Source organism: Nyctereutes procyonoides, unplaced genomic scaffold (assembly GCF_905146905.1).
Source record: "Nyctereutes procyonoides isolate TBG_1078 unplaced genomic scaffold, NYPRO_anot_genome, whole genome shotgun sequence".
NCBI lineage: Eukaryota > Metazoa > Chordata > Mammalia > Carnivora > Canidae > Nyctereutes > Nyctereutes procyonoides.
The window spans coordinates 19338735-19366641 of record NW_026575160.1 but is presented as its reverse complement, the minus strand read 5'-3'; the positions used below and the strand labels follow the sequence as shown (position 1 = coordinate 19366641).

Below are 27907 nucleotides of genomic sequence, written 5' to 3'. Positions count from 1 at the left end.
AGTCTGACGGTACCTTTGAGCATTTTATGCTTTCTCAAATTAAGTGATGCTTCTGGCTAGCACTCAACATGTTACTACAATAAAGAAACCTTAGATTCAGATATTAAATATGAATTAATGATGATGACCTTTTAAGTAATTCAAAAAGGTACTCAAATGGAAACTGAGTGCATAATTACTAGACATTCTTGGCAAATGCAAATAAAAAAAAGGAAAAGATCATCAGATAAGCAGTCCAATTAAGCACCTTGGGATTATTGAGAGATAATTTTACAAGTATTCAAGACAGGGTTATTGTGGTATTTTTTTTTTGGAGTACTACTAAGTTTTTTACAACACTTCTTTGAAATATTATTATTGGCATTTGTAGGAGATCTGAAGCCAGGGAGAGGAAAGGTAACTGGTCGTGCTATAAAATCCATGCCTAAAATGATAAAGGCTCAGAAAAAGGGGCTTAAGTAAATATTTGCTAAATAATTGATGAGCCAGATAAACACTGGAGGAACAGAAAAGCTTACGTTTCAATTCCCAGCCCCACATACAACCTTTAGATTAGGCTGGTCTTCTTTTAGACAGGCTTGTGCTTCTCATTACTTATTAAAACAAGATTTTGGAATGCCCACTGAAGTCATTCAAATTGCCCTTTTGTAGCTTAGGCAGCTAACGTGGCAATATAATTTACAGAGGATACATTATGTTAGACTTTACAAAGGTTCTATGATGTTCTCAGATGCCCACCAAGGAGTCCAGCAAATTGACACCTCTAAAGTCATTTTCCTGGCATCCTGAGATGAATTTAGTGCCAGCTCTTCAAATGTGAATAGCTCATATGTCATCCCATTATGCCACCTGGCCTCAAACCAGTACACCTTTAAAATAGATTTATTTAGGCTATAAACTTACAGGACAGTGCCTCTGTCTTCAAATATATTACATTTAAACAGCTGGGAAAATAAAATCCTAACTTTTCAAGGCTGAAATCTCTAAGGGCAATTTGAAGGATGAAGAGCACTATCAAATTGTTACAGACACAAATTTAGATGATGTTTTATAACATATAAAGAAAAAAACTCACAAAAAACAAATTTTAAGATGAGAAAACTCTTGAAAGTTTACCATCCTTGTGTTTTCCTTGAAAATCAGTTAAATGCTATTCAACACAGTAAGTGGTAGGGGTTTCACAATTTTAATTAGAAACTAGTCCCAGATAGGGAACATATTCCACCAGTATGTCAGAGAATATATAATTCACTTTATATCAACAAACTCATTCATTCCTATTGCCCTAGAAGACATTTGTTATCTAATGAATCTTTGTAGATTATTAATTAACTCCTAAGAAACTAGGCTGAGTCTCAAGAAAAATCACCTAGTGACACTGGGAATCCAAATGTGAGTTCCTATATAACATCATGCACTGCTAAGTGTCATCAGTTATATAAACAAAAAGAGTGATCACATATTTTATGCCCACATAGATTTTATGTTCTAACTTAAAATGCACATATAGCAATTAGAGAACTAGACAGTGTAATATGAAGTGTCAATGGGAAGTACTGAAAGTTATAAGTATTAGCTTGAAGCATCTTAAATTACTAACATTATTTTACTCTATAGGAGTTAGAATAATTAGCAAAGGATAGAATATTCAGGAAAGGCTTCCTGCAGGAAAAGTGGACATGAGATGAGCATTTTTAAAAAAGATTTTATTTATTTATGAGAAAGAGAGAGAGGGAGAGAGAGAGAGAGAGGCACGCAGAGACATAGGCATAGACAGAGGGAGAAGCAGGCCCCTCGCAGGAAGCCTCATGCGGAACTCGATCACCAGACCCTGGGATCACGACCTGAGCCAAAGGCAGATGCTCAACCACTGAGCCACCCAGGTGCCCTGAGATGAGCATTTAAATTCAACATGGACCAAAAAGAATTCATCATCCATCTCCCTCAAGCTTTGTTCTCTTCCAAAGATGACTTTTCAGGGAATGGCACATTGGCCAACTGTGACAAGCAATCCGGGAGTTCTCCCCAATAGCTCTCTTTTACACTCAAGCCTGATTTCTTTTTTTTTTTTTAATTTTTATTTATTTATGATAGTCACACAGAGAGAGAGAGAGAGAGAGAGAGAGAGAGAGGCAGAGACACAGGCAGAGGGAGAAGCAGGCTCCATGCACTGGGAGCCCGAAGTGGGATTCGATCCTGTGTCTCCAGGATCACGCCCTGGGCCAAAGGCAGGCACCAAACCGCTGCGCCACCCAGGGATCCCTCAAGCCTGATTTCTAATCAATTACCAGATTCTGTTGAGTTTATCTCCTGAAAAAGTTATCATATCTATCTATTCTTCTTGATCTCCATTGCTACTTCCCAAGACTGAGCTTCTGTCATCTCTTGCTTTGATGGTATTTAACTCATTTTGAAACTGAATATCTGTATAAATATTCTATTAAGTGACATTAAGGCTTCATGATGTTAGAGACCATGCCTATTCTGCTCACCTCAATTTTTCCACTGCCTGCAGCAGTACCTGGAACATAAGGAAGTAAAGAAATTGGCTAATGGAGCTAAGGTTCAATATAAAGATGAGTAAGAGAAGAAGAACAACTATAACAATTATGAAGATCCCAGACCTAAAACAAGTTTGGTATTGTTCTAATTAGGAATAGGGCTGATACCATGTCCATCTGAAGATATAACAAGATAAGGAGAAAGTACTGATTTATGCAATGTAGTGCTTAAATTTGCTATTTCTATAAACCAAAAAAAGGAAGGGTTAGCAAGACACATAAAACTTCATTAACAATTAGGAATACTTTATACACATAAAATATATAAAAGAAGAAATGCTACAGAACCTATAAGAGCTCAGTAGAAGTATGTCAGCTCCCCCCTCTACCCTCATCTTGCTCCATCGCAGTAGCACGTGACAACGCTGACCTTGGAAACCCTCCCCCTCTCTTGGCCTTCACGTGGTGACTTTCTCACAGTTTTCCTCTTACTCATTCTTTGGCTGCTTCTCTTCAATTTCCGATGCTGGTTCCTGCCCTTCTGCCTGACCTCTAGATGCTGGACGGCCTCAAGGTTTAGATGAGGCCCTCCTTCTCTTTTCTCTTTCCACATAGTTGAGCCCATTCAGCTTTAAATACCATACAGAGGCTGCTGTATCCCAAAGCTCTCTCTGCAGCTCTGGCTTTTCCTCTGAGCCCCAGACACCTTGACAACCACAAATGGGTGCCCACAAAGCCTCTTGAGTGGAATAGATCCAAACAGATTTTTTATTCTGTCCCCCCACTTAACCCACATGCACGCGCGCACACGCATACACACACACACACACACAGTGTTTTTCCCTCAGACTTCCCCATCTTACTAGTACCACTACTGTCCATCTTGTTACTAAAACCAACATTCCAGGAGTCCTCTCTGCTTCCTCTCTCATCTCATCGCTTACATGCAATCCATCACCATGTATGCTAGCCTCTAAAATATGCCCTAGAGCTCTCTAATTCTATCTCTATGGCCACAACCCCAGTCATCATTGTCTATTGCCTACACTTCTACAATAGTCTCTCTAGCTCTCCCCCTGTTTCCACTCCAGCTGTTTTCCAAATCATTCCCTAACAGTAGCCATAGTAATTCTTAAAAACACAGACAAGATCACATAATTTCCCTCCTTAAAACCATTTGATGGCTTCCCACTACTCATAGGATAACATCTAAATTCCTTACTGTGGAATGTAAGGAATACATGACTTGGCTCTCCCTGCCACTCTCACTCATTAAGATCAAGCCAGGGAGGCCATGTGTCTTTTGAATACACCAACACCTTTCTTCCCTCCAGGCCTTCAAATTCTTTTATTTCCAGTTTTGTTAAAGTACAATTGACAAATAAAATTGCAATTAAAGTGTGCAATGTGATGATCTGATATGCATACACATTATGAAAGGACTCCTCCATTGAGTTAATTAACATACCCATTGCCTCACATATTTACATTTGAGTGTGTATATGTATGTGTGAGAGAGACAGAGAGAGAAAAAGGCAGAGAGGACATTTAAGTTCCAATTTCTCAGCAAATTCAGGCCTTTAAATTCTATTCCACCAGCTTGGAGTGCTATGCACCTGGTTCTTCATTTTCTCATCCTTCTGCTCATAGAGCCCTTCCCCCATAACACTGTCTACAGTAGCCTCCATCCCTAACTCTCTCAACTCCCTATTTATCTCAAGGCACATAACACAACTCACAACTCTTGTTTAGCTGTACAATGGTTTAATGCCTGGCTTCTCCTCTAGAATATAAGTTCCAGGATGGTAGGAATGCTGTCTTTCCTCTTAATTAGCATATCTCAATGCCCACTGCAGTGCCTAGAACATGATGGTATTTTTTAAAATATCTGTTACATGAACAAACAATAGTCCTACTTCATGAATAAAAACTCCTTTCCCCCTTTTAAGAACTTACGTGTGTCTATTATGCTTCTAATATTGTTCCCTGTGCCAAAAGATGAATTGTTTACAGATTATGCTATTTAGCTTCATCCCAAATTTATATTTAAGAGACCGCAGTATAATTTGCATAGTTTACAAGTCTGAAGGGGAATAAAAAGAAGACAATATAATGAAACAGAGGAAAACTGAGCAAAATTTAGAAATGGGAGAAGGTAGCAGCAGAAAAGAAAGGGCAGACAATTCAACTGAGATAAATATGAGGTTTCCTGAGGAAACCGGAAAACAGAAGAGGATCTGAAACACCCAATGTATGACAGGCGCTGTGCTGAATATATGGTAGTGAATAACATAGACATGGTCCCTCTCCTCATGGAACTTATAGTACAGTGAGATAAATACTAAATAAACACACAATAAAGGTATAATTATGAACTATGCTTCATGCTATGAAGAAAATGCCTGAGAGGCCATGAGAAGAATGAGAAGAGTCATGGGAAAGTGAGCTATAACTTGGGATAAAGTAGCTGGTGAGGATTAGATCTGTGGCAGGGGGCAGTTTTGGAGGGTGGATAAAGGACAATATTCAAGGCAAGGAAGAGCATATGCAAAGACAAGAGGCAGGAAAAATCTTGATGACTGGAACTGAAGGGAGTCTTGAATGCCAAAGGAAGAGATGGTAAGGGAACTGTGGGAAAACTCCTGACAGAGAAATGGATGCAGAGAGAGAGGAAGCAGAGTTCTATAGGGCAAGGTGACAAGCCTGAATTTCCTGATAAGACCAAGTATGTCTTCTTCTGAGAAAGAACAGAAAGACAAAAGATGAGTAAGATTGTAAAAATTTTTAATAAAACATTGGGAAATAGAGTTTACTTTGGACAACCTTGATCTTCACAGTAGAGAAGGAATGATGGCTTCTGTACAGTTTAGGGGAGGAGAAGAGGTTGGAGCTTGAGCAAAATCATAAGGGTTAACTTCTGTTGGGAATAAGATAGAAAATCAAACAAAAACAAGCAAATAGAACTCTGATTAGCAGAGTAAGGCCTGGGTGAAATCACACAACATGAGAGGAAACAGAAGCAGTTGGGTCAGTTTTATGATTAATTTTATCAACAATTTCCAGTCCCAGAGTAGATCCAAGAAAAGCCAAAGATTTATTCATGACTGGAGATGACAAGGGATCTAAGATGGAAATCCATGAAGTTTCACAAGGCAGAGCAAAAAGGGTTAGTGGAGAGAAAGAGGTATAATAGGTATGTTGTAAGGTGGGGGCTGGAAGAAAGGAGAGAGAATTGGGTGATAGGAAACTGGGAAAGAGAGGAGATAATGTTCACATGAACAATTCAATTCAAATCAAATTCACAAGGATATGTTGAGCTTCTTCTACATCCCAATTATATTAGATTATATTAGATTCTAGGGATGAATTCTAACAAAATGAATGACAGTCCCTGCCCTCAGAGATGTCATAGTCTCATAAGCTGATGTCAACAGAGAGTAAACATCTAATAATGATTGCTGGTATAACAGAAATAATAAACTCAAAAATATGATGAAAATAACATGAAAATTGTTTTTATGATACAAAATGTTCTAATGATCATTACAAATATTTAGCAAATTTATTCATTAGGAAAACTTCTCAAGAGTTACTTTGGTTTCTTTTCTAAAAACTAAAACACAAATCATCAGAAAGCTATAGGGGCACCTGGGAGGCTCAGCTGTGTTCAGTGGCTGGCTCTTAATTTCAGTTCAGGTAATGATATCAGGGTCATGGGATCGAGCCCCATGTTGGGCTCTGCCCTTGGTGGACTCTGCTTGCAATTCTCTCTCCCTCTCCCCACTTGCATGTGTGCACATGCTCTCTCTCTCTCTCTCTCTCTCAAATAAATAATAAATGTTTTTTTAAAGAAAGCAAGCTTTAAAAAATATAGTGCCCAAATAATATTAATTATAAACTTAACTATAATGCTATATAACAGAACAATTATTTTAACTAGTCACACAAGGCATCTGTCTCAAATAATGAACTATGCACTCCTCACATTTCACTAAATGAAGGAAAAGAGAAAAAGGCTTTAGTCATAAGAAGATACAGGCACAAACGCCAAACATAATTGGCACTCTTTCCTCTTACCCTGACTTATTTTTCTGCATTGCATTTTCACTATCTGAAATTTGTTTCCCTGTGTATTGACTGCCCCTTACCAGAATGTAAGCTCCAAGAGGGCAGGGGCTGTGTTTGCCTAGTTTGTCACTATGCCCCCAGTACCCAGAATAGTGCCTGGAACTTAGTAAGTACCTAACAAATTTCACCTTGAGATCTCAATCATGGCATGGCACGTGATGTGTTTTTCTATGGAAATAATGAAGTTTGAAGTGTATAAGTTATGAGTTTATAAAATGTATAAATTATAAATGATTTTCCGTAAGTTAACATGTTAATTTTTAAAATTTTTTTTATTTAAATCATTTTGCCAACATATAACAGCCAGTGCTCATCCCATCAAGTGCCCTCTTTAGTGCCCATCACCCAGTTACCCCATCCCCCACCCCCCTTAACATGTTAATTTTAAGAAATTATCACAATCTGGTGTTTGATCTAATTTTGAAAGATTTTTTTTATCTCTTAAAAATATGTAAAACATGGAACATCAGGTAACTTACACAGTTAAACTGATTAAATGTATGCCACATTGAACTTTATTTTTTCATTGAAATCCACCAGATTTCTATATCTGAGCCCTTAATATTTGCCATTGAATTTGCTCATAACTAGAGCGTCAATAAGCTGGAGCCTTCTATCCCTTGCCATGCTATTCACCAGTACAATGTATTTGCTTCTTGTTTTATGGTTGCAGTTACTTCCATGCTTATTTTTAACAAATGACAAAAGTATCTGAGAGCAGCCAATATGCAAACCCCTGTACTAAGTAAAAATCATTCTATCAGTATTAGCATAAATCACAGCTTCTGAAAGCTAGAGAGTGACATCACTTTAGTTTTTGGTAACATTTTCCACATGACACTGGAATATGGCTCTGAAAGCAGACTTGAAAGAAATATAAAAATTCTGGCTAACCAAAATATTTATTTTTAAATAAAAAAATTAAACATTTTAAAAACTAAAAGGTACTTTCTAAAAGACATAGTTTAGACATACTGTACAGAGGAATACAAGTAAAGGTGCTTTACTTCTTAGAATTGGATATTTATAATGCTCTAAGAACTACCAGAAACAAGAAAAACATTTTTCATTTTAATTTTTAATTGTTTAAGAAATATCCACATTGCACATAAATCAGAAGGGACTTACTATTCCAATAATTGACTTGAATAAACACACTTAAAATGGGGTTTCTTTAAAGTTTGGCATAAAAAGATTTTTTTAAAAGAATCTGGGAGCATGAACCTGGCTCCATTCAGGATGGCAATTCAAAGTGGAAGAACGTTCTCTTTACTTGCTAGGGCTGCTCAATGTCATCAGAGCATTGTTCCTGTTTTAGGCCAGGTGTATTGGCCAGAATTAAAAATGCCTAAGACTTAGGAAAGGGTCAAACTGTATTGTCTGCCCTATCTACGGATATTCCCATTATGCATATGTTTTAATTGTTTAAATGAAAATGACATAATATGAAGTAAGTCTTAATGACTGTCTCACATAAGTCACTGATTGATGAATTGTTTTTAAGCACTTAAAATACTTTATCCAGGCACCCTAAAATCTAAAGATAAATGAAAAACAATAAATACAACTTTAATAATATTCATCAATTTCCACTGAAAGCAGAGAAATGTATTCTTACTATTAAAGATGTAATTCCTTAGACAGATGGCTGGTATTAGAAGTAAAAGTTGAAGGGAAGAAAAAAGGAAGTATGTTTGTTGCAATTTTGAGGTGAACCAGTAAAACCTTCCGGTTGAAGACAGAGCCACTGAGGTGGCAAAAGCTGATGGGGGTGGGTAAAAGTCAAAGGGAAGAACACTGGACAAACTGTTACCAGTTTGTAGTGGATCTGCAGAAATCCCTTCATATTAGCAACTGCTGGAATAAATACCATTTTTCATCCTCATCTTTGATGAAAAAACAGTGCCAAGTATGACCAGAATATGTGAGAAAAGTTCTTTTTCATATAATGCAAAAGTTCTTTTTTATATAATGCAAAGCCCCAGAAATAATTATCTTCCTGAGGGATACTCCACTGTGCTGAGATGCTCTTTCTTTTGGCTAACCTATACAATTTTTAAAGATGCTGCAAACTACACAGAGTTAGGGTTTCTATTATAATATTTCATATCAGAAAAGGCAGCTGGGAGAGGGTAAAAATGGGCATTTTACAGATTTGTCTGTATGACAGGACTAAAGACAGAGTTAGAGTGATGTCCTTTAAAAGTTATTTAATTTATCCCCCTGCTTTTAGGCAGGGTTTTTCCCAAATTATCTTTAAACTGTCAAGTATCCACATTACTTTAAACATCTGCAAGGAAGGAAATTCCTCAAACTCCCCTGGTATTTTATTACTGTATTAACAACACTACTTCCAAGAACTGGGCTTTGGTCATCACATTGTAATTAGTTACCAGCCAGCTCGTCTATCAACAAGTATTTGCTAAGTACACACAGGGAGAAATGTTATTCTGTTAGGTCTTTGATGGTAGACCTTTCCCTAAACTTACTTCTAATTGCTTCTTCTGTCAAATACAACTCTAATCCTGGATTCAAATATTCTTCCACTAAATTTCCATCCATCCCATTATGGACTCCCTATTACACTGGATAAGAAGGAGCATCCTATTAAAAACTGAGCTTTTTCTTTACTTATACAATTCGATATTCAAAACAATTTTGAAATAGTATGTTGTTTAAAACCAGGAGACATTATCTCAATATTTCAAGTGAGGAAACTGTGGCCTTAGAAGAATAAGTATCTGCACAATTATTAAACGGCCTTGTTCTTGTCAGTGTGGTTCCTGCAAATCAACTTTAATTTACCACCTCACCATTCACCCTTCCTACTCTCTAACAAATCATTATAAAACTTTATTTCCCCAAAACTCATCAGCTGCGTTTCACTAAATTTTCCCTTTTTTAAAATTTCCATATATTCCCCCACTTACATCTAAGTCCTCATTTTTTTCTCTTCTCAATACTAATTCCCTTCAGCTTACCCAATATTCTAGATGATTATTTTATCTCATTAAAGTTTCTCTTTTAACATGAATGTTGCATTTTAGTACTCTTTTCTTGCCACCACCTCCTGACCTTCAAGCACTTCTAAATATCATTTTTGAACAGAAGGAAAAGAAAAGAAATAAAAACCCAGACTATAGCCTACTTCTTCCATTTGTCTTCCTATATTGTTCCCTCCAGTTATAGAAGGGTCTTTGCTTGAGCTTCTTCTATTCTTGATAGTACTGACATCATCTCTTCTGGGAATTCTTTAAAATCACTCCTCCCTATAGAATCCACTTCTTGTCCCAGATTTGTGGTACTGCAGCTAAATCCCAAATCTAGTGTTTCCCTCCTTATGTACTCCCTCAGAGGTTTCATCAAATTGTAAAGTTTTAATGATGACTCCAAAGCTCAGGATACTAAAATATACTTTTTAAGCTTCAGTGTTTCCCTTAAGCTAGAATTCCTCAGATCCAGCTGTTGATACACAACCCCTCTTGGATGCATTTCAAGCTCATCATATTTGAAATGAAGCACATTATTGATAACAAACAAAATTCACTTGCCAATTTAATCATTTCTATCAATGGCAACTAAAGAACTTGATGGACTATCTGTATTCTTCTCTATTTGTCATACTTTCTTTTATTCTGCATACCAGTCAGATTAGTACTTCTAGAGCACTGCTTTTTATGTCAGAGCTTATGAACCTATAATAGCTTCTATTACTATCTGCATTATGCTCAATCCCTTTAATTTAGCTTTTCAAGTTCTTATATCAAGTAGTGTTTACTGATCTACCCAACTGAATTTCTTTTTTTAAAAAATATTTTTAGGGGATCCCTGGGTGGCGCAGCGGTTTGGCGCCTGCCTTTGGCCCAGGGTGGGATCCTGGAGGCCCGGGATCGAGTCCCACGTCGGGCTCCCTGCATGGAGCCTGCTTCTCTCTCTGCCTGTGTCTCTGCCTCTCTCTCTCTCTCTCTGTATGTCTATCATGAATAAATAAAATCTTTAAAAAATATTTTTATTTATTTATTCATGAAAGGCACAGAGAGAGAAAGAGAGAGAGGCAAAGACACAGGCAGAGGGAGAAACAGGCTCCACGCAGGGAGTCTGATGTGGGACTCAGGCATGATCCTGGGTCTCCAGGATCACGCCCTGGACTGAAGGCAGGCGCTAAATCGTTGAGCCACCCAGGGATCCCCACCCCCCAACTGAATTTCTAATCTGAAACTTAGCCAGTTTACTTACAGACCCACATATCCTTGCTCAGAGCCCTAACTATGTATATAACCTGCCATCATTCTTTTTAAAAGTCCAAAACTTACACCTGCTTTAAGACTTATCCTTTTTATAAAAAATGCTACTGATTCATTCTAAAAATGTAAGGTAAATCAGTGTCAATTTCCTACTTTTGATACTGTACTACAGTTATATAAAATGCCACCATTAGGGAAAGCTGAATAAAGGAACACGGGATTCTGTGTAGTATTTTTGCATCTTCCTGTAAGTCTATTATTCAAAATATCATAGATATTTTCTATTATTTCAAAGTAAGAAGTTTAAAAATATATTTTGACATAACTTGTATATATACCAGGCATAAGTGGGGTGCTGAGATCACAAAGAAGGATACGATACATACTGAGCCTTCTGTGCATGTCTACCTTCTATCTGGCAGTGTTACAGATTAAACTGCATCTTCTCCCAAATTCACAGATTGAAAACCTGACCTCCAAGGTGACTGTATTTGAAGACTGGGCCTTTAAAGAGGCCATTAAAGTTAAATGAGGTCATAGGGGTGGGGCCCTAATACAAAAGGAATGGTGTCTTTACAAGAGGAAGAAGAGGCACCAGGCATGTGCACATATAGAAAAAAAATGCCACATGAGGAGACAGATAAAAGGTCGCCATCTGCTTACCAGGCAGACAGACCTCAGGAGAAGTCAAGCCTGCCAGCACCTTGATCCCGGACTTACAGCCTCCAGAACTGTGAGAAAACAAATGTGTGTTGTTTAGGCCACCCAGCCTGTGGTATTTTGTTACGGCAGACTTAACAGACTAATACAGCAGTGAGGGATGCAGTAAAACTATTAAACTATGGTACTGCATGATAAGCACTATAATAGCCATACACCCAGAGACCAAGGAGCACAGAGCAGAGAGGGACTAGTGCTGCCAGGAGGACTAGGAAATGCTTTGTGGAACATCATTTCAGAAATTAGTGGTAACCTTACCACCAGCCAGAGACTGACTCTCTAAGCTAAGGAAACTACAGAAGCCTGAAAAGCATGGTGTTATATAGAAAATATTAAATAATTCAGTACCAGTAAAGAATCTTAAGGATGAAAGTGCAGGAGTTAACAGCTAGAAGAAGAATGTTGGTCTATTTCATAAAGAATGTTGTATTTCAGATTTAAGACTTCTGATTTAATCTGGTAAATAACAGGGAGCCACAGAGTATTTTCAAGCAAGTAACATATCCAGATCCATATTTCTGCAAAGAAATTTATACTCATGGAAAACTATAAATTCATTATAAATGTATACAGATTTAGCTACAAAAAAAATTCACTGGGCAGCCCCAGTGGTGCAGCGGTTTAGCACCGCCTGCAGCCCAGGGTGTGATCCTGGAGATCCGGGATCGAGTCCCACATAGGGCTCCTTGCATGGAGCCTGCTTCTCCCTCTGCCTGTGTCTCTGCCTCTCTCTCTCTCTCTCTTTGTGTCTCTCATGAATAAATAAATAAAATCTTTTAAAAAAATTCACTAAATAATTTCTTATCATACTAAAATCAGAAATTATATATTTGACAAAAGGGGACTGATTAAGTATGTAGCTATTAAAAGAACGTATCGTAATTAATAATGCTATGATATAATGAAAGTTTTTAAAGTGGGTTATAAAGTAGAAGGTACAGTACAACCCTATTTTATAAAACAAAATTACATATACGCAAAGAAAAAAGACCAGAAGGATATGTAGACACATACACACACATAGGAATACATATATGTATATACACATACATAAACTTATACATAGTAGTGTTTATATCTATTTCAGGGTGGTTAGAGTATTAGTGATTTTTGATCTTTTTTTCTCATCTGACTTTTCTAAATTTCTACAAAATATGTCTCATCTGTGTATTAAAGATGAGTTATTTTTAATAACTTTATTACAACATAATTCACACTTTTAAAATATTCAGTGGCTTTCAGTACATTCACAGAGATGTGTAGCCATTATGCAACCTAATTTTAGAATATTCTTCTCACTCAAAAGGAAACCCCATACCCATTAGCTATTACTATCCATTTCTACCCCCTGCCCCACCCCCAGGCCTAGGCAACCACTAATCTACTTTCTTTCTCATGAATTTGCCTATTCTGGACATTTTATATGAATGGAATCATGTAATATATGGTCTTTTGGACTGGCTTTCATTTAGTAAAATGTTTTCAAAGTTCATCATGTTGTAGCTCTTTATATTGTTAAAAAATATTCCACTGTATGAATGTGCCACATTTATTTATTCATTCATCATTTATAAATATTTGGATTGTTTCCATTTTTTGGCTATCATGATGCTATGGACATTCATAACTTGTTTGTTTTTTATGATAGTACTAAAAGTAAAAGAGGAATATTAATTCAAGAAGGCTATTGGTAGGCCATTTTAATAGCAATAGGAGACAAGGGCATGAAGTAAGGTAATTGTAATGTGGACACTGAAAAGAGATACATTTGGGACGTGCTGCCATCAAGTTTTGGTGACTGACTGAACATAGGAAATAAAGGAAACAGAAGGTCAAGGCTGTTCTGAGGCCCCTGGCCTGGGTCTTGGGTAATATCATCACTGAGATGAGATGCGCAGGAGATGAGGTGCACCTGGGCACTTTGAAATGGAGAGGCCTGTGGGGTGCTGACAGAGACATATGAAACCCCGAAGAAAAGCCAGACAGAAAGGTACAAACTTAGAAATCACGGACTGTAGGTGGTAGTTGGACGAGACTGTCCAGGAGAGCATGAAGATGAAATACCAACAGTGAAGAGACAGAAAAAGGAACAAGAAGCCACAAAGCAGATTGGAAAAGACAGGCCTGAAGAGGACAGGGACAATTTCCAATAGTAAAAGAAAAACCAAGGAATGAAAATGTTCTAAGGAAATGGTCTCGGTGTAAAAGGGTATAGAGCAGCCAAATGAGTTGTAGGCAAAGTGCTTACCAGATTTAGCAATTATGAAATCACCCACAAAAAGGGGAAAAAGTTATTCAGAGATCAATAAGTGACATTAATTTGGCATTAACTTTCGGAGAGGAGATAGAGAGATGGGATGAAGGCAGAATCCATAAGCTGGCTGCACACATTTATTTTATGCAAGGAGTCCTGGGCAGGGGAGGACGTGAGCTCATTTATCAGGACAGAAATATAAATAAGCCCCATAAACACATGGTCTTTGCCTTCGAACAATTTATTTCCTTCTGGGAAGAAAAAAAACCATTAATTTTCCTGGTTTAGGAGATGAGTCTTTGTTTTTTTCCTTACCACCATTTCCTTACCACCAAACAACAATTACAGTTGTTTTGTTGATGGTACTTTCTATCATTGTCCCTTCTTATTTGCTAAATACATTTCTTTGTAGGAAAATGTACATAGTATATGGAAAAGAAAGAGTAGGAGGACACTCAGTATCTGTAACTCCGCCACCCAGGGTAATTACTATTAACATGCACCTTGCTTTATATGCTTCTGGACGAGATTTTGAGAAGCAAATAACTGAAGCTCAATCTTTTGTTTTCTTCCTTTGTTGACTTACTTAGAAAGACCTATCCTGCCCCCATATCTATGTACCTATCTTTATTTCCTTCTGTGTTTTGTGATTTCATTTTTTCACATTTAAATCTCTTAGCTATCTGAAATGTACTGTAGTGCATGGTATATGTGCTACATAATCTATTTTTTTTCTCCAAATGGCTGGCCAGTGCCTAGCACCATTTATAAACTCACTTTGTCCTCTCTCTATTGCTTTGAAATGTCAGAGTAGCACATGAGGTCCAAGTTCAGATTGACACATTCTAAATTCTTATATATTTACTTGGCAGACAGGGAGGTGGACTTTCCTGCTCATAGAAGTTCTGATTATTCCAATCATAGTCATAGAAAAGCAAAAGCATAATACAAAGATATTCACTCAAAAACCAACAGACCACTTATAAAATTAGATTCTACTCAAATATCTTTCCATATTTAATATTAGATGAGTCCCTGGGTGTTGTCAACTTTTTACATGGATCCATCTCTCACAAACTGTTAGAAACTGTTGCAAATACAGCATAAATGGGCTGTAGAGGGAGATTATAAATCTTGCAAACAATGCAACATGGAAACTAAAGTGTTTTAGAGATGTTAAAGTGTTATTAGAGATGCAAGAACAGTGATCAGTAAAAATCTGGCAATCATTCCAGCTAATCAAGAGAAGTAAATTGACCAGAGGATGACAGAATAGATGTTTCTGGAGGAAAATATTTGCATATCAAAGGATTAAGAAAGACACACATATCCGCCCCCACCCAGGGAAATAGATGATGACCTGATACATTTTTTCCTAAAAAGGACCCTCTCTGTAAAGCTGCTTGTAAGGTCAAATGTGAGTATCCATCAACATGCCAAAAACAAACAAAAATCCCACAAAATTCTTTCATTGCTATTTCTAAGAATTAGCACATAATTGTAGGTGTAACATAAATTTTGGCAAATACATGATAAAATAAACTTACATTAATTTTTGACTCTACTTATTTTTCAACTAAACCTTTTTATTTTCCCAAATAAAAACAATAAAATGTTGGTTCAGTTTCAGGTAGTCTTCTTCTTATACCAATTCATCTCAAACTTCCATACTTGAATCAGTTTTGAATGTTCTATTTGGTGTATCAAGCTCCTTTGTTATAATTGCAAAACTGCCATTTACTATTATTTTTTTTAACTATTACTTTATAACAAATATTCCGAAAAGGCAAATTTTACTCTTCCTTTTTAAAATTTCCTGTCCGATATTATATTTTTTCTCTTCTAACTCTAGAATTATTTTGTCAAGTTCTCACAAGTATATTTTAGATTTTACATTAGTATTTATACTAATTATTAAGAGAAGCTCACATTTAGTGAGAATTTGCTGTGTCAGGCACTTACTAAGCATTTTCCAAGTACTGCTATATTTAATTTGGCTAAAAACTCTGGTAAAGTACCATTATTATTCCTATTTATAGTTGAAAAAATGGAGAAGCTGACAAGCTAAGAAATTTGTCCTATATTATATAACCACTAAGGGCCAAGCTAGCTCATGCACTTTTGAAGTCAAAGCCCACTTCACAATAGCATAGTCAACCCTTGATCAATGCAGGGGTTGGGAGTGGAGACCCCCTGTTAGTGGAAAATCCATATATAACTTTTGATTCCCCAAACACTAAGAGCCTACTGTTGACCTGAAGCCTTACCAATGATATAAACAGTTGACTGGCATACATTTTGTAGGTTATATATATTATACACTATATTCTTATAATAAAGTAACCTAGAGAAAAGAAAATGTTATTAAGAAAATCATAAGGAAAATACATTTACAACACTATACTGTATTTATTTTTTTAAATTCTGCATAAAAATGGACCTGTGCTGTTCAAACTGTGTTGTTCGAGGGCAACTATATTTTATCATCTTGGAACTACTTTAAAAAAAAAAGAATAAATAGATTCAGAACTTATTTAGTAATTTTTCCTGAGGCCTTTCCTATATTAAATTTATCTAAATTTCTCAAATGAAAGACTCCAAACTTATAAAAATTCAAATAAAGTGTAAAATCAACAGCTGGATCACACCGACTATATGAAAGTAAACACAAAATGCCTTACCAGGCATCTAAGTGAGACCTCAGAAAGCTAAATTTAAATGCTACTGAAATAGGTCATTTGGAAGATGCCTCAGAATAACATCAAACCCTCAAGGCAACAAGGTCATTAACTCAAATTTAAGATACTAAAGAGTAGGAGTTTTAAATATGTCTTCCCAAAAGACAGAATAGATACTTTATTCAAATTTTTACTCTCCATTTTCTTCTTTCCACTTAATATAGTAAAGATGTATAAAATACTAATTTTGGAGTGGTCTGTATCACATCTCAGAGTAAGTCTTCTGACCCATATCTGTGAAAAGACTCATTTTATTTATTAAGCTGTCTTTGCTTTCTGCCCCCACCCCAAATTGGATTCCTTGAGGCCTGGGAATCTGGCAGTGTCAAAGAAAACACAGCTGAAGTTATGGCCCACTCCAACTTGTGACTCATTTGATCATGTTAAGAGAATAGTCCCTTGAGGCACCTGACCAGCCTGGATTGTCTTTAAGTATTTTCCCTTGCTCAGTCTGCTCTGCCTGTCCTGCTGTGGTGCCCACCATTTGCTCTCTAAGCTTCCATTCGATGGGCCATCTCTAACCCCCTCTGCTTCTTGGGGAGCAAAGTATCCCCTAGACACATGAAGGTTAAAAACCCATACAGAAATGATAAAAAAAAAAACTCCAGTGTTCATGAAGTTAAAATGATTCATCTCCAAATATCATAAGTTAGGCCCACCTATGTGTGCATTAAGTTTTACATATGTGCTTGAGAGAGTCAAGTCTTAGCTGTAATGAGGGCCACTGAAATATCATCCTAGACACTGAGGTCATACAAGGAAGCCTCTGGCCATCTAAGACAAATCTCTCAGCCTGAGCACCTGCAGGGGAGAAGTAGGTAACAAACATGTATAAGAAAGCCAGCAAGGCCACTAAAGGCATTCACATTCTGATTTTTTTTAACACACTACCCTAGTCTTGCTCTAAGGGGATACATATAGCTGAGATTTAAAAAAAGACATTTGATAAAAGTTCAATATTCCCCAGCAGAAAAAAGTATGAATACCAGAGCTATAGGTAGAAGACACATTAGGTTTAATGGTTCTATAATAATAATTTAAAAAGACATATGCCCAGAAAAGGGTGGGCTAAATCTTGATAGGGCATCTGAAAGTTGATAAAGGCAAACAGGAGAAATGTGAGGCAAAAAGTCCATAAGGTAATTCCTAGTGGGAAAGATTTTTGAACTCTGGATGCCAGGGAGGATGTTGTCATCATGGCCTTTACTGGAGCTAAGAAAGGGCACATCCAAGGTGCCGGGCTCATAAAGTCATGAGGCTAGAAAAGACCAAGGGTTTTTTATTTTGAGATGTTTATCCATCTGCCATTTAATAGGGAACATGGTAAAATGACACACACTCCTGCCTTGTAATACCAACCACTAAGTCACTTCATCTTCCTAGGCCTCAGTTACCTCAGCTGTTAAGTGAGGGAGGTGAACCAGATGATTTCTGAGTTCTTGCCCAGCTTTTAAAAAAAGATCATGTCTGTGAAAAAATGCCTCGTATGCTTATGCATTCAGTAACCTACTCCTTTCTAATATGCCACCTTGCCGTCATGTATTCTGAAACAACTATTACAACTATACTAACACTGTAAATTGTACAATTACTGTCTTGAAGCAGAAATAACACAGTATTTCTTATTATCTCTATGATGATGGGCTCATGGCACCTACGAAGATAATAAAAATGAAGCACAGAACAAAGATAAATCTTTAACATATTCCTCATAGCAAAGAAAAGACACTGTGTGAAACTCCTTCTCCCCTTTTTCTCCCACACTGCTAGACTAATTTAAGTGAAAAGCAGGCCAGATCAAGAACAGCTTATGCAGGAAAAAGCTCAGCCTGGAAATGTATTTGTACCACTATGGTCTGTGTGGTCTAGAGGGAAGCACAGTGGGCTAGATTTGGATTCTAGACTGAAACCTTCTGAGAATTATGTAATTCTGGGCAAGATATCTAGCTTTTCCTAAATCTGTTTTCTGTTTATAAAATAAAGCAATAATTCTACATGTTTCTTCTACTTCAGAAATGTGCTAAGTACATAAATAAGTGTGTCAAAACATTTGAATTCTAGGTTATAAAGGTACTATTGGCAATAATGGAGCATGTTAATGACAGAGGGTACTGACTGAACAATTTTTTAAAACTCATGAGCATGATTAGATCAAAGCAAGCGGGACAGAAAGTTATTCAACCAGAGTCAAAAACTAGGTTGTGGATAAATAGCAGCAATGAAGACCTTGATGGTGCAGCACAGATGAACAAAGCCTCAATCCCCTGCAGTGGACTGACCTCAACTAGACTTAAGCATGAGAGGCATAGACCTAGCTCTCCTCTGCCCCTTCCTTCCACACATTAAAAAATTTTGCATTGAGGGTTTATATGGACATGGTCTTCAAGCTACTTCTAAACCTCATTATTTGACAAATGACAAAAGTTTCAAAATCAGTAAGTGTGACTGAGGGAGCATATGTTCTCTTCAGGTATCAAGGTCTTTGCTCACAGCATTGTCACTGGCTATTCTCAAAGAGGCTCCAGCAGGGAGGTAGAGAACAAAAGGCAGGGCTGCCAAGGCCTGGACTCATGGTATGTCAGCCAGTCAGGAGACCGATCCCATCTCTTTCTTAAGTTTTCTTTTTTATATACCTGTCCTTTTCCCTCAGGCCTCCTTTGTATTTCCAATTGGCAAAGAAGGAAGGAGAGTCATGTACTGAGTGCTGATCATAGTAAATATTTTTCATTTACTATCTCATGAAGCTTAAATATTTATTTCTTTTTTTAATTTTTTTTTATTTATTTATGATAGTCAGAGAGAGAGAGAGAGAGAGGCAGAGACACAGGCAGAGGGAGAAGCAGGCTCCATGCACCGGGAGCCCGACGTGGGATTCGATCCCGGGTCCCCAGGATCGCGCCCTGGGCCAAAGGCATGCGCCAAACCGCTGCGCCACCCAGGGATCCCTAAATATTTATTTCTTACAAAAATAATCCTGTAATAGGGGACAGAAGACAGATGAGTAGAAGCCAAAGGACCAGTCAGGAAGATGTTAACAAGGGCAAGGTGAAGAGGGCCTAAATTAATACAAACTATATTAGAACTATTTCTATATGGAAAGACATTTTTCTATTCTGACATTAGAAATATTCTTTTGGAATAAAAGTTAGATTCTATCCACATATAAATAAGGCAAAAAAGATTTCAAATCATTGACTATAGTAACCCATGACTCCAAACCAGCTATTTTCCCACCCCCAAATTTACAGGTTTACGTGTATCTATAGCAATGGTAAGAATTACAGTTTTATTTGTTGAGTGTGTCTCTATCCCAAGCACTGTGCTAAGTGCTTTACAAACATCTAAGGACCCAATGACAAGGAAGGCATCATTATACCTACTTTCAAAAGATTCTGGAAAAAGAAACTAAGAAAAAAAAAAAAAAAAAAACTAAGACTCTGGAAAGTTAACCAGCACATCCAGGGTCACATAAGCAATAAGGGATAAAGGCAGGCCCCGAACACTAGTCTGTCTGCCTCCAGAGTCTGTCTTTATTAAATTATGCTATGCTGTCTCCATGTTTATCTTTTTAAGTTTTTGCTTGCATTCCTTTTTACTTCTAGGAATGCTGATTGAGGGGAAAAGGAAGCAAGAGGGAGAGCATAAGCATGGCAGGGAGGGGCATACAAGACATGTAAGAAGGAAGAAGAGAAAACCACAGCACTTCTCATACCATGGTCCTTGCTTTAGAAGGAAATAGATACTACAACTGTTGCACTGAATTAATGCATTTACTTCATATTCCTTGTTGTTGCCATAAAGACAAACATTACAAAGGAAGCCGGACACAGGAGCTGCCGCCTACAAGGGACTCAAGTGCAGCACCACTGATTGCTTAGCCCCTCTGACCATGGAAAGGGCTGACCTGGATGCCAACTGTCATCACTGTCTGCTCATGTTAGGGCAAGCTGGATCTCTCTCTACCTTGGCCTGTAGGTGCCAGGTCTCTGCAGCTTGTTCACATCCCCTGATCCCAGTCTTTTTGTTTGTCTCTTCTCCCCACGATCCCCTTATACTGATGACCACAATCCAAGCAAACAACAGAAGGGATGGGACTCACTCATCTGGATTATATTAGCTGCTTGTATTATGCTATTTACATTTATGAAATACAGTATCACAAGACCACATTTAGTAAAACTTTTCCTTAGAAATAGTTTTATTCTCTAATTCACTTTTTATTGGTTAGAAGCAAAACAAAATGGATCATATATTTAAAATGGATCATATATTTAGAGTGAGGGAAGAAAAAAAGACATGCCATTCTAGAAATGTCTAATGAGCGAATACCCAAAGAATATTTATCCAAGTGGTTACCCTGGGATGTCTGAGGGGAAATGTGAAAGCAATTTTCTTAGCTATCATCACTTTAATATGAAATGTAAACCCCAAATACAACCTCAGGCATATTCCTTTAATTTGGGAAAAATAGTCATGTTTAGGGAGCATGGACAAAGCTCTCACCTGGCATGACCATGATCTGCGGAGCTGTTGCATCCGTACTTAAGCAGAGACGTCCTCCTTTGGCTAATCTATCACAGAGCAGGGTGATATGTTTCTTCAGTCGACTTGTGTCTTTGGGTATATTCAGCTGGCTGCTAAGGTTCAAAGCCTGCTCCTTTGAACTCTTTGATAGGCAAGTCTTCAAGAGGTGGGAAATGGCAGCATCCACTGTTTCTTCCCAGCCCTGGATGCAAAAACCAATTTTGAATTTATGCAAAGATAACAAATGAGCAAAGAAGGCACTCTACTGTTAACTAGGTTATAAGATTGAGTGTTGATGTCCAAGTGTTGGAGGCCTTTTGAGAATTTGGTTTCTGGAATATTTCATATCAGTCTGGTTTTGAATTCTAGCTCTGTCAGCTGTTTGACTTTAAGCAAGTTACTTAATTCCTGTTAGCCTCATCCTTATCTGCAAATGATGATACTAAGAGTCTGCAGCTCCAGAAGCTGGGGTGATAGAGATGATAGAGAGAAATGATAGAGATCATTTAACCCTGTGCCAGACATAAGTCATAAATAACAGTAATAATAATAATCTCAGGTATAGATATATTTGATGATTGGGATCCTGAAGCTGCCAGGATTATAGTTCATTTTGCCTTATCTTTCTGCTGAAGAATTGGCCAGCACAGGGAGGAACTTTGGAGATCTTGGGGGGAAACTGTAATGAAGAGAAAATGCTGGTGTCTCTCTCAGCTACTGGTCCCACAGCCTTGAGGTTGCAGAGGAGCTTATTTCAAGAGAAATTCTGTGAGACATAAGCCCATTTAGTCCCACTTCACTGCCGATGTGACAGAAAAATGACACAAAGTGAGGAAGTGGGCCACTGACCCCACTTTTGCTGGGAATAGTATGGCTGCGCTACAGTGAAGACCTGGAGAAGTGCAGTGTCACCTTAGCAACACGAAGGCTACAATCCTAGGAACAGGCCACCAGGACTGGCCAGAGGAGGCACCACCCACAGGTGGGTTCAGATAACAACAGAGCAAGAAGCCAGAGGGGTCAACTCAGGAGTTCCCATTGGGCATTTTCAGGGGTTCCAAGAGATAGCTGGGTAAGGTTTTTATAGGGGCCTGGAGGTCCTAAGAAGCACAATAGGCAAGCCTGAGTGAAATCTGGGTATTGTGACAGTGTGACTCCATTTGTACCCAGAGGTTGGTAAAACCTACGGTACCATAGGCCTGACAATCAAAATGAAACTATAAAGGAAGACACTGAATGAATTTATTTACATAGAATGCTACAGAATAGTCCAGGCCCCTTATATAAAAGATGAAAAACCTGAGACTCAGAAGGAACCCGTGGGAAGCCTACGGTTAGCACCACTCCATCCTCAACCTTATCAGCTAAGCCACCTTTCAAATATGCAAACTGGATTAGGTTACTCCTCACCCTGTGCTGTGGTGGCTGGCTGGTTTGGTTTCCCCACAAGAGTGCCTGGAGTTCTCTGCACTGCTAACACCATGCTTGCTAAACAGAGGGGTCCAAGAAATGTATTAGCTGGACAGAGAGATGGTAAGACACACAACTAGGACATTCAACTTGGGAGGACTTTGGAGATCTCTAGTCCAGTTTTCTGGGATTTTCCTAGGACCCTGTATACAATAGCAACCATCTGCCTAGGCATGGTCGTCTTCCTAGCCCAAAATTACTTTTGGAGGTAGTTCACTTCTCTCAGGGACATGTGTAACCAGCAGAAAGCTATTCTTATAGTGAGCCAAAATCTGCCCCATTGGCCCTGAGTCTATCCTCTAGAGCCATGCACAATAAATCTAATCTCTCTTCTACATGATAGCCCTTTATATCTGTGAAGACAATAATTCCGTACCCTCTCTTTCAGAATAAATGGCCTCAATTCCTCCAGTTCTTCCCTCTATAAACATGGTTTCAAGTTTTTTCTCTGTCCTGACCATTGTATTTGAATGAGCTCCAATTTTAAACACTTAAAAATGTATACGGCTAACTAGAGAACCCCAAACTGACCCCCAAGACACCAAGCTGGGGTTGGGAGTGCAGGGTAGGATACCACCATCCTTCCCATTTACTGGGATTCTCCCTACCAGCCTGGCCTCTGTTGCCATTGATCTCTTGGCAGCTGCATCAACTCTTGATTCACAATGAGCAATCAGACAACTAAACTCTAGACCTTTTCCATATTTGCCACATGTCTTCTTTCTGGGCTTATGCAGTTGGTTCATTAGACTTAAGTGCAGACTCTATATATGTCCACTGGAGAACTTCCCACTAATTGCCAAAATTAGGTGTTTTTACTCTACTGACCCATTATATATACCACTGAGAAAATTAGGAAACAAATTAATTACTTGACAATGATCTTGAAAATCCTTTCAAGAGATGTCAAAGACTGTGAAAACACAGCCTCCTACCCCAAAGCATTAAAGAATAATAAAGCATTAGTTACTACAAAGACCTCTCTGTACAACTATCCAAATCTATTATCTAAAACTAGCCTAATATCTAAAACTGAATTTGTATTTCAAGGTAATGGATTTAAGACAAAATAGTAAACCAAGTGTCATCAGAGAGAACATATTTTCAAGTTGCTTTTGGAGCCACTGACAAAGAACTCTGGAGTATAAGAAGGAAATATCCTTTGTATGTAATTTGGCATTTGTGTGCTCTGTGGTCATTTCAGCATTAAAACAGTTGCTATTATTTTATAGACTATTTGTCTAAGCAAACTACTGTTTTCGTAAGTAGATTACAGTAGCATATTAGATAATTTAAGTAGACGTGGCATTTAGTTAACATAGAAGTACTATGGATTTCCTCTCTTACTGCCAACTTGCTGATCAAGTCAAAAACCATGTCATGTTTAGGTAGTTGGGATGGATATTTCTTTAATATAATGAGGCATGATGCCAATACTTCAAAATGATCACTACTAAAATATAGGATTATTATTTAGAAGGACTGTATTGCTAATAAACTCAAATATGATAATAAAAGGGATGTTTATGAGACAAATGAAGAGCCTCTGAAACGAGTTTTGTTAAATAAAAACAGAGTGTGACAATTCACTGATCAAATACGTAGCATACTTACCTCATGAAATGTGAGACAAAAATATGTGGAAATGTAGAATCTTCAAGTATGTTAGAAGCACCTTAAAGGTAAGCTACTTTAACCATCGTTTTTTGTGTTTGAATCCACCACTTTTATTTATAGCTCTTAAATTGACAAGTCTAATGTTCAGTTTTAATGTCTACACAGAAATACACATATACACACGCACCCACACACCATGCACATACCTAATCTTTATCCTTTATAGCTAAGTATCAATTATACTTTTAATATTGTCTTTTCTAATTATGAGAGTGGAAGAAAATCTTAATCTTGGGAAAACTATGCTAAAAATATCTGGAAGGGGAGAAATTACTAAGCATGTGCTCTTCGGTAAGAACTGATTTGATTTTAGTTTTCAAATCCCAACTATCCCATGTGTGGCTTTTAGAAAACAATAGCAGGTAGGAAGTTAAATAAACAATGTAAATAAATAAGTAAATACATTTAAGGGGCACCTCGGTGGGTGGCTCAGTAGGTTAAGCATCTGCCTTTGGCTCAGGTCATGGTCTCAGGGTCCTGGGATCCAGCCCCAGGGGACTCCTCAGCAGGGAGTCTGCTTCTCTCTCTCCCTCTATCCCTTCCCTCACCCCCCCCCCAAAATCTGGCTCATGCTACTCACTCTCTCTCTCAAATAAATAAAATCTTTAAAAATTTTTTTATAAATTTAAATGTACATGTTAACTTTGTTTTATCTTCTTTATAGCCCCTGTCAGTATTATAAATTAATTTATTTATTAGGTTTTTGGTGCTTACTTCATCTTGTCTAGGACTGATAATTAGGGTTTTTCTTTGTTACCAAGGTCTTGGTTCAACCTCATGCGATAACTTCACTTTTGTCTTAGTCCTTTCTACCTGAGCCCCTACATTGGGAGCCCATTTACAGTGTCACTCCTTGGTAGATTAGGGCTGTCTTGCCCCTGCCAAACACCCTCCAAGGAACTGGATCCAACAGGTGTGACCCTGCTGCTTGACTTCTCTAATGTCACATTGCATGCGGCACACATCTCCTAACAAGATTTCCCAGTTCTTAGCTTTAATGTTTGGCCTGCCTGTGTGGAGGCTGCTGTATGCCGTGCTGGTCCCAGATGCCTCTCTTATTAGTGTGATGCCCCATTTCTATGAGCCAGCTTTTTAAATTCAAGGCACTGGGCTCTCCTATCTGTTTCTCCTCCTGACTCAAGTCAGTCAACTGAGCTATGCTTTTTGCTATCTAGAGAGCAAGTAACACCTGAGTTTCTGACTTCTGCTCCACCTGCCCGGCTAGGCTGCAATGGTCACTATGCCAGCACAAGAAAGTGGTTTATGAGGAACAGTGAGAAGCAGCAAGTCTGATCACATTCATAAAGTTAATTTTCTAGTTATTAACCAAAGTAATCAAAGAAAAAAGTAAAACAGAAAAGTATTCTCAGAACACCTAAGCATTAAAACAACTGAGCTGAAGACAGCTGCCCCAAGAATAGTATGTTCTGACCTAATATTCACCTCAACTCCCCCTTCACTGTATGACCTTCGATAAATCACTTAATCTCTGCAGGCTACATCTGAGGTCTCCACAGAACAGAAATAATGCTGTTTGCCATGCCACTCATACATGAATGGTAAGGCACTCTGAAATCTTAAGTGAAAAAAAAAAAGGCACATATATTCAATCCTACTTTAAAAAAATAAAATTAGAAAATAGAAAATATTTTATTAGAAAATAAAAATATACCATTGAAATCCAATGCACAAAGTAATGTCTTTAAATTCTTATTCAAATTATTATAAATTTTTGCAAGTTTATGTTTTTAATGGAAGCACTACCACATCCTTAACCATAGTAGTATAGAGGGAAAACCCACAAAATACCATTACCAACTGTGCACACCGTCAGGTTGAAGGGAGAGAGGAAAGGTAAAAGAGATCTGTCTAAAGTAATAAATGGAGACTATGTAGCCATTGTCCAGGTTTCAGCTGATGAGAGAAAACTATCAGAAATAGATTGTCTTACATTATAGATTTGAAGGTAAAATAACCTTTACATCATATTCATTTATGTGAAAAATAAAACTGTATCAAAGAGGAATAAATTTCCTCTTGAAAAGATGTAAAGGATTCACAATGAGAAGTCTTTGGTATTTATGATAGTTCCATGGATCCTTATGACCATTATTACTTTGTATTATATTGTATCACCTCATAGTTGGCCAAGATAAGCTAAAAATAACTACAGGAAGGGTCATGGCAAACCCAAGTACAAATAAAACTTAGTGCTATACTTGTAAATTATACATTTTGGAAGATAAGAGAATTTTTCAGGATTTATCTAGGTTCAGGATATTTCCAAAGAATAGATTATATTCAGTGAATCTTCCTCTCATGTAGAGAGCTCAAGATGTTGAGCTATTTACCTTTGAAAAGTAAAATAGCTCTTTGACCCAAAAACACAAGAAAATAAAAATTTTTTAAATGATACCAAGCTAAGGAGATTAAGAGTACACTTACAGTGATGAGCACTGAGTAATGTCTAGAACTGTTGAATCACTATATTGTACACCTGAAACTAATATAACACTGTATGTTAACTATACTGGAATTAAAATTCTATTAAAAAATAGAAAAAAATGACCAAAAAGTAAACAGAAAACTTTAAGAATTTAAAAAAAAATGACAACAAGCTGTATGGCTTCTATGACATCTTAATAAGTTTCAGATTATTATATTCAACAGTTTTTATAAAATAAAGCTTTGAAAAAATCAGCTTTAAATTTTTTAACCTATCAGTAATAAGATGAAACATTCCCCAATCTTCTTTAACTTTAAGCTTCTTTTTTAACTTTAAGCTTAAGTGATTTATTGGACGTTTGGAGTTCTCTATTTCTTTGCCATGATTCAAAAGCTGTAAAAGTCTAATTCACATTTCAACCAAAAGTAAAACAGGGTACTTAGCTTATCAACACTGCTTTGTGAAAAATGAAGCACACTGCTTCCTAATGGATGACAATCTAAAAACTTTGGTAAACAGAAGACAAATGACCTGCATACAGTTTAGATGCAATGTAAGCAGAAAGCACAAGGTTGCTTCAAACCAAGGTACTCTGATACTGTTTTCTTAAGCTTACATTTTGCATTTGATCTGTACTACCATCTGACCCCAATGCTATCTATAGAAGATTACCTGAACTATCATAAAACTTGATCATGGATGGCGATATTTATTTTTCAAAAATATTTATTTATTTGAGGGAGAGACAGAGTATAAGTGGGGGTAGAGAGAAGGGGAGAGAGACAGGCAGACTCCTCGTTGAGCACAGAGTCCACTGCAGGGCTGACACAGGGCTTGAACCCAGGGCCCTGACATCATGACCTGAGCCAAAGTCAGATGCTAAACCAACTGAACAACCCAGGTACCTTTAGTCATATTCAATTTTAAAATTAAACAAAAGGGACACTTGGGTGGCCCAGTGGTTGAGCATCTGCCTTTGGCTCAGGTCTTGATCCCGGGGTCCTGGGATTGAGTCCTACATCAGGCTCCTCAGAGGGAGCCTGCTGCTCCCTCTGCCTATGTCTCTGCCTCTCTCTGTGTGTCTCTCATGAATAAATAAATAAAATCTCTAAAAAAAACAAAATAAGATAAAACAAAACATCAGTGATGTCCAATGAGCCAAACACTAATGACTGCTTCAGGAAAAGGTTCTGACATGCAGTATT

At 37.5% G+C, this 27907-nt stretch overlaps 1 protein-coding gene across 4 annotated transcripts in view; it reads right to left on the bottom strand.

The window, feature by feature from the left end:
* The window catches only part of BBS9 (Bardet-Biedl syndrome 9), a 430791-nt gene that overhangs the window by 44216 nt on the left and 358668 nt on the right, over positions 1-27907 (bottom strand). For all 4 annotated transcript variants that reach the window (XM_055314823.1, XM_055314824.1, XM_055314825.1 and 1 more), the window contains one exon: positions 21089-21311. In XM_055314823.1, the coding sequence (XP_055170798.1) occupies positions 21089-21311 (223 nt within the window). The remainder of the gene's footprint in view (positions 1-21088; positions 21312-27907) is intronic.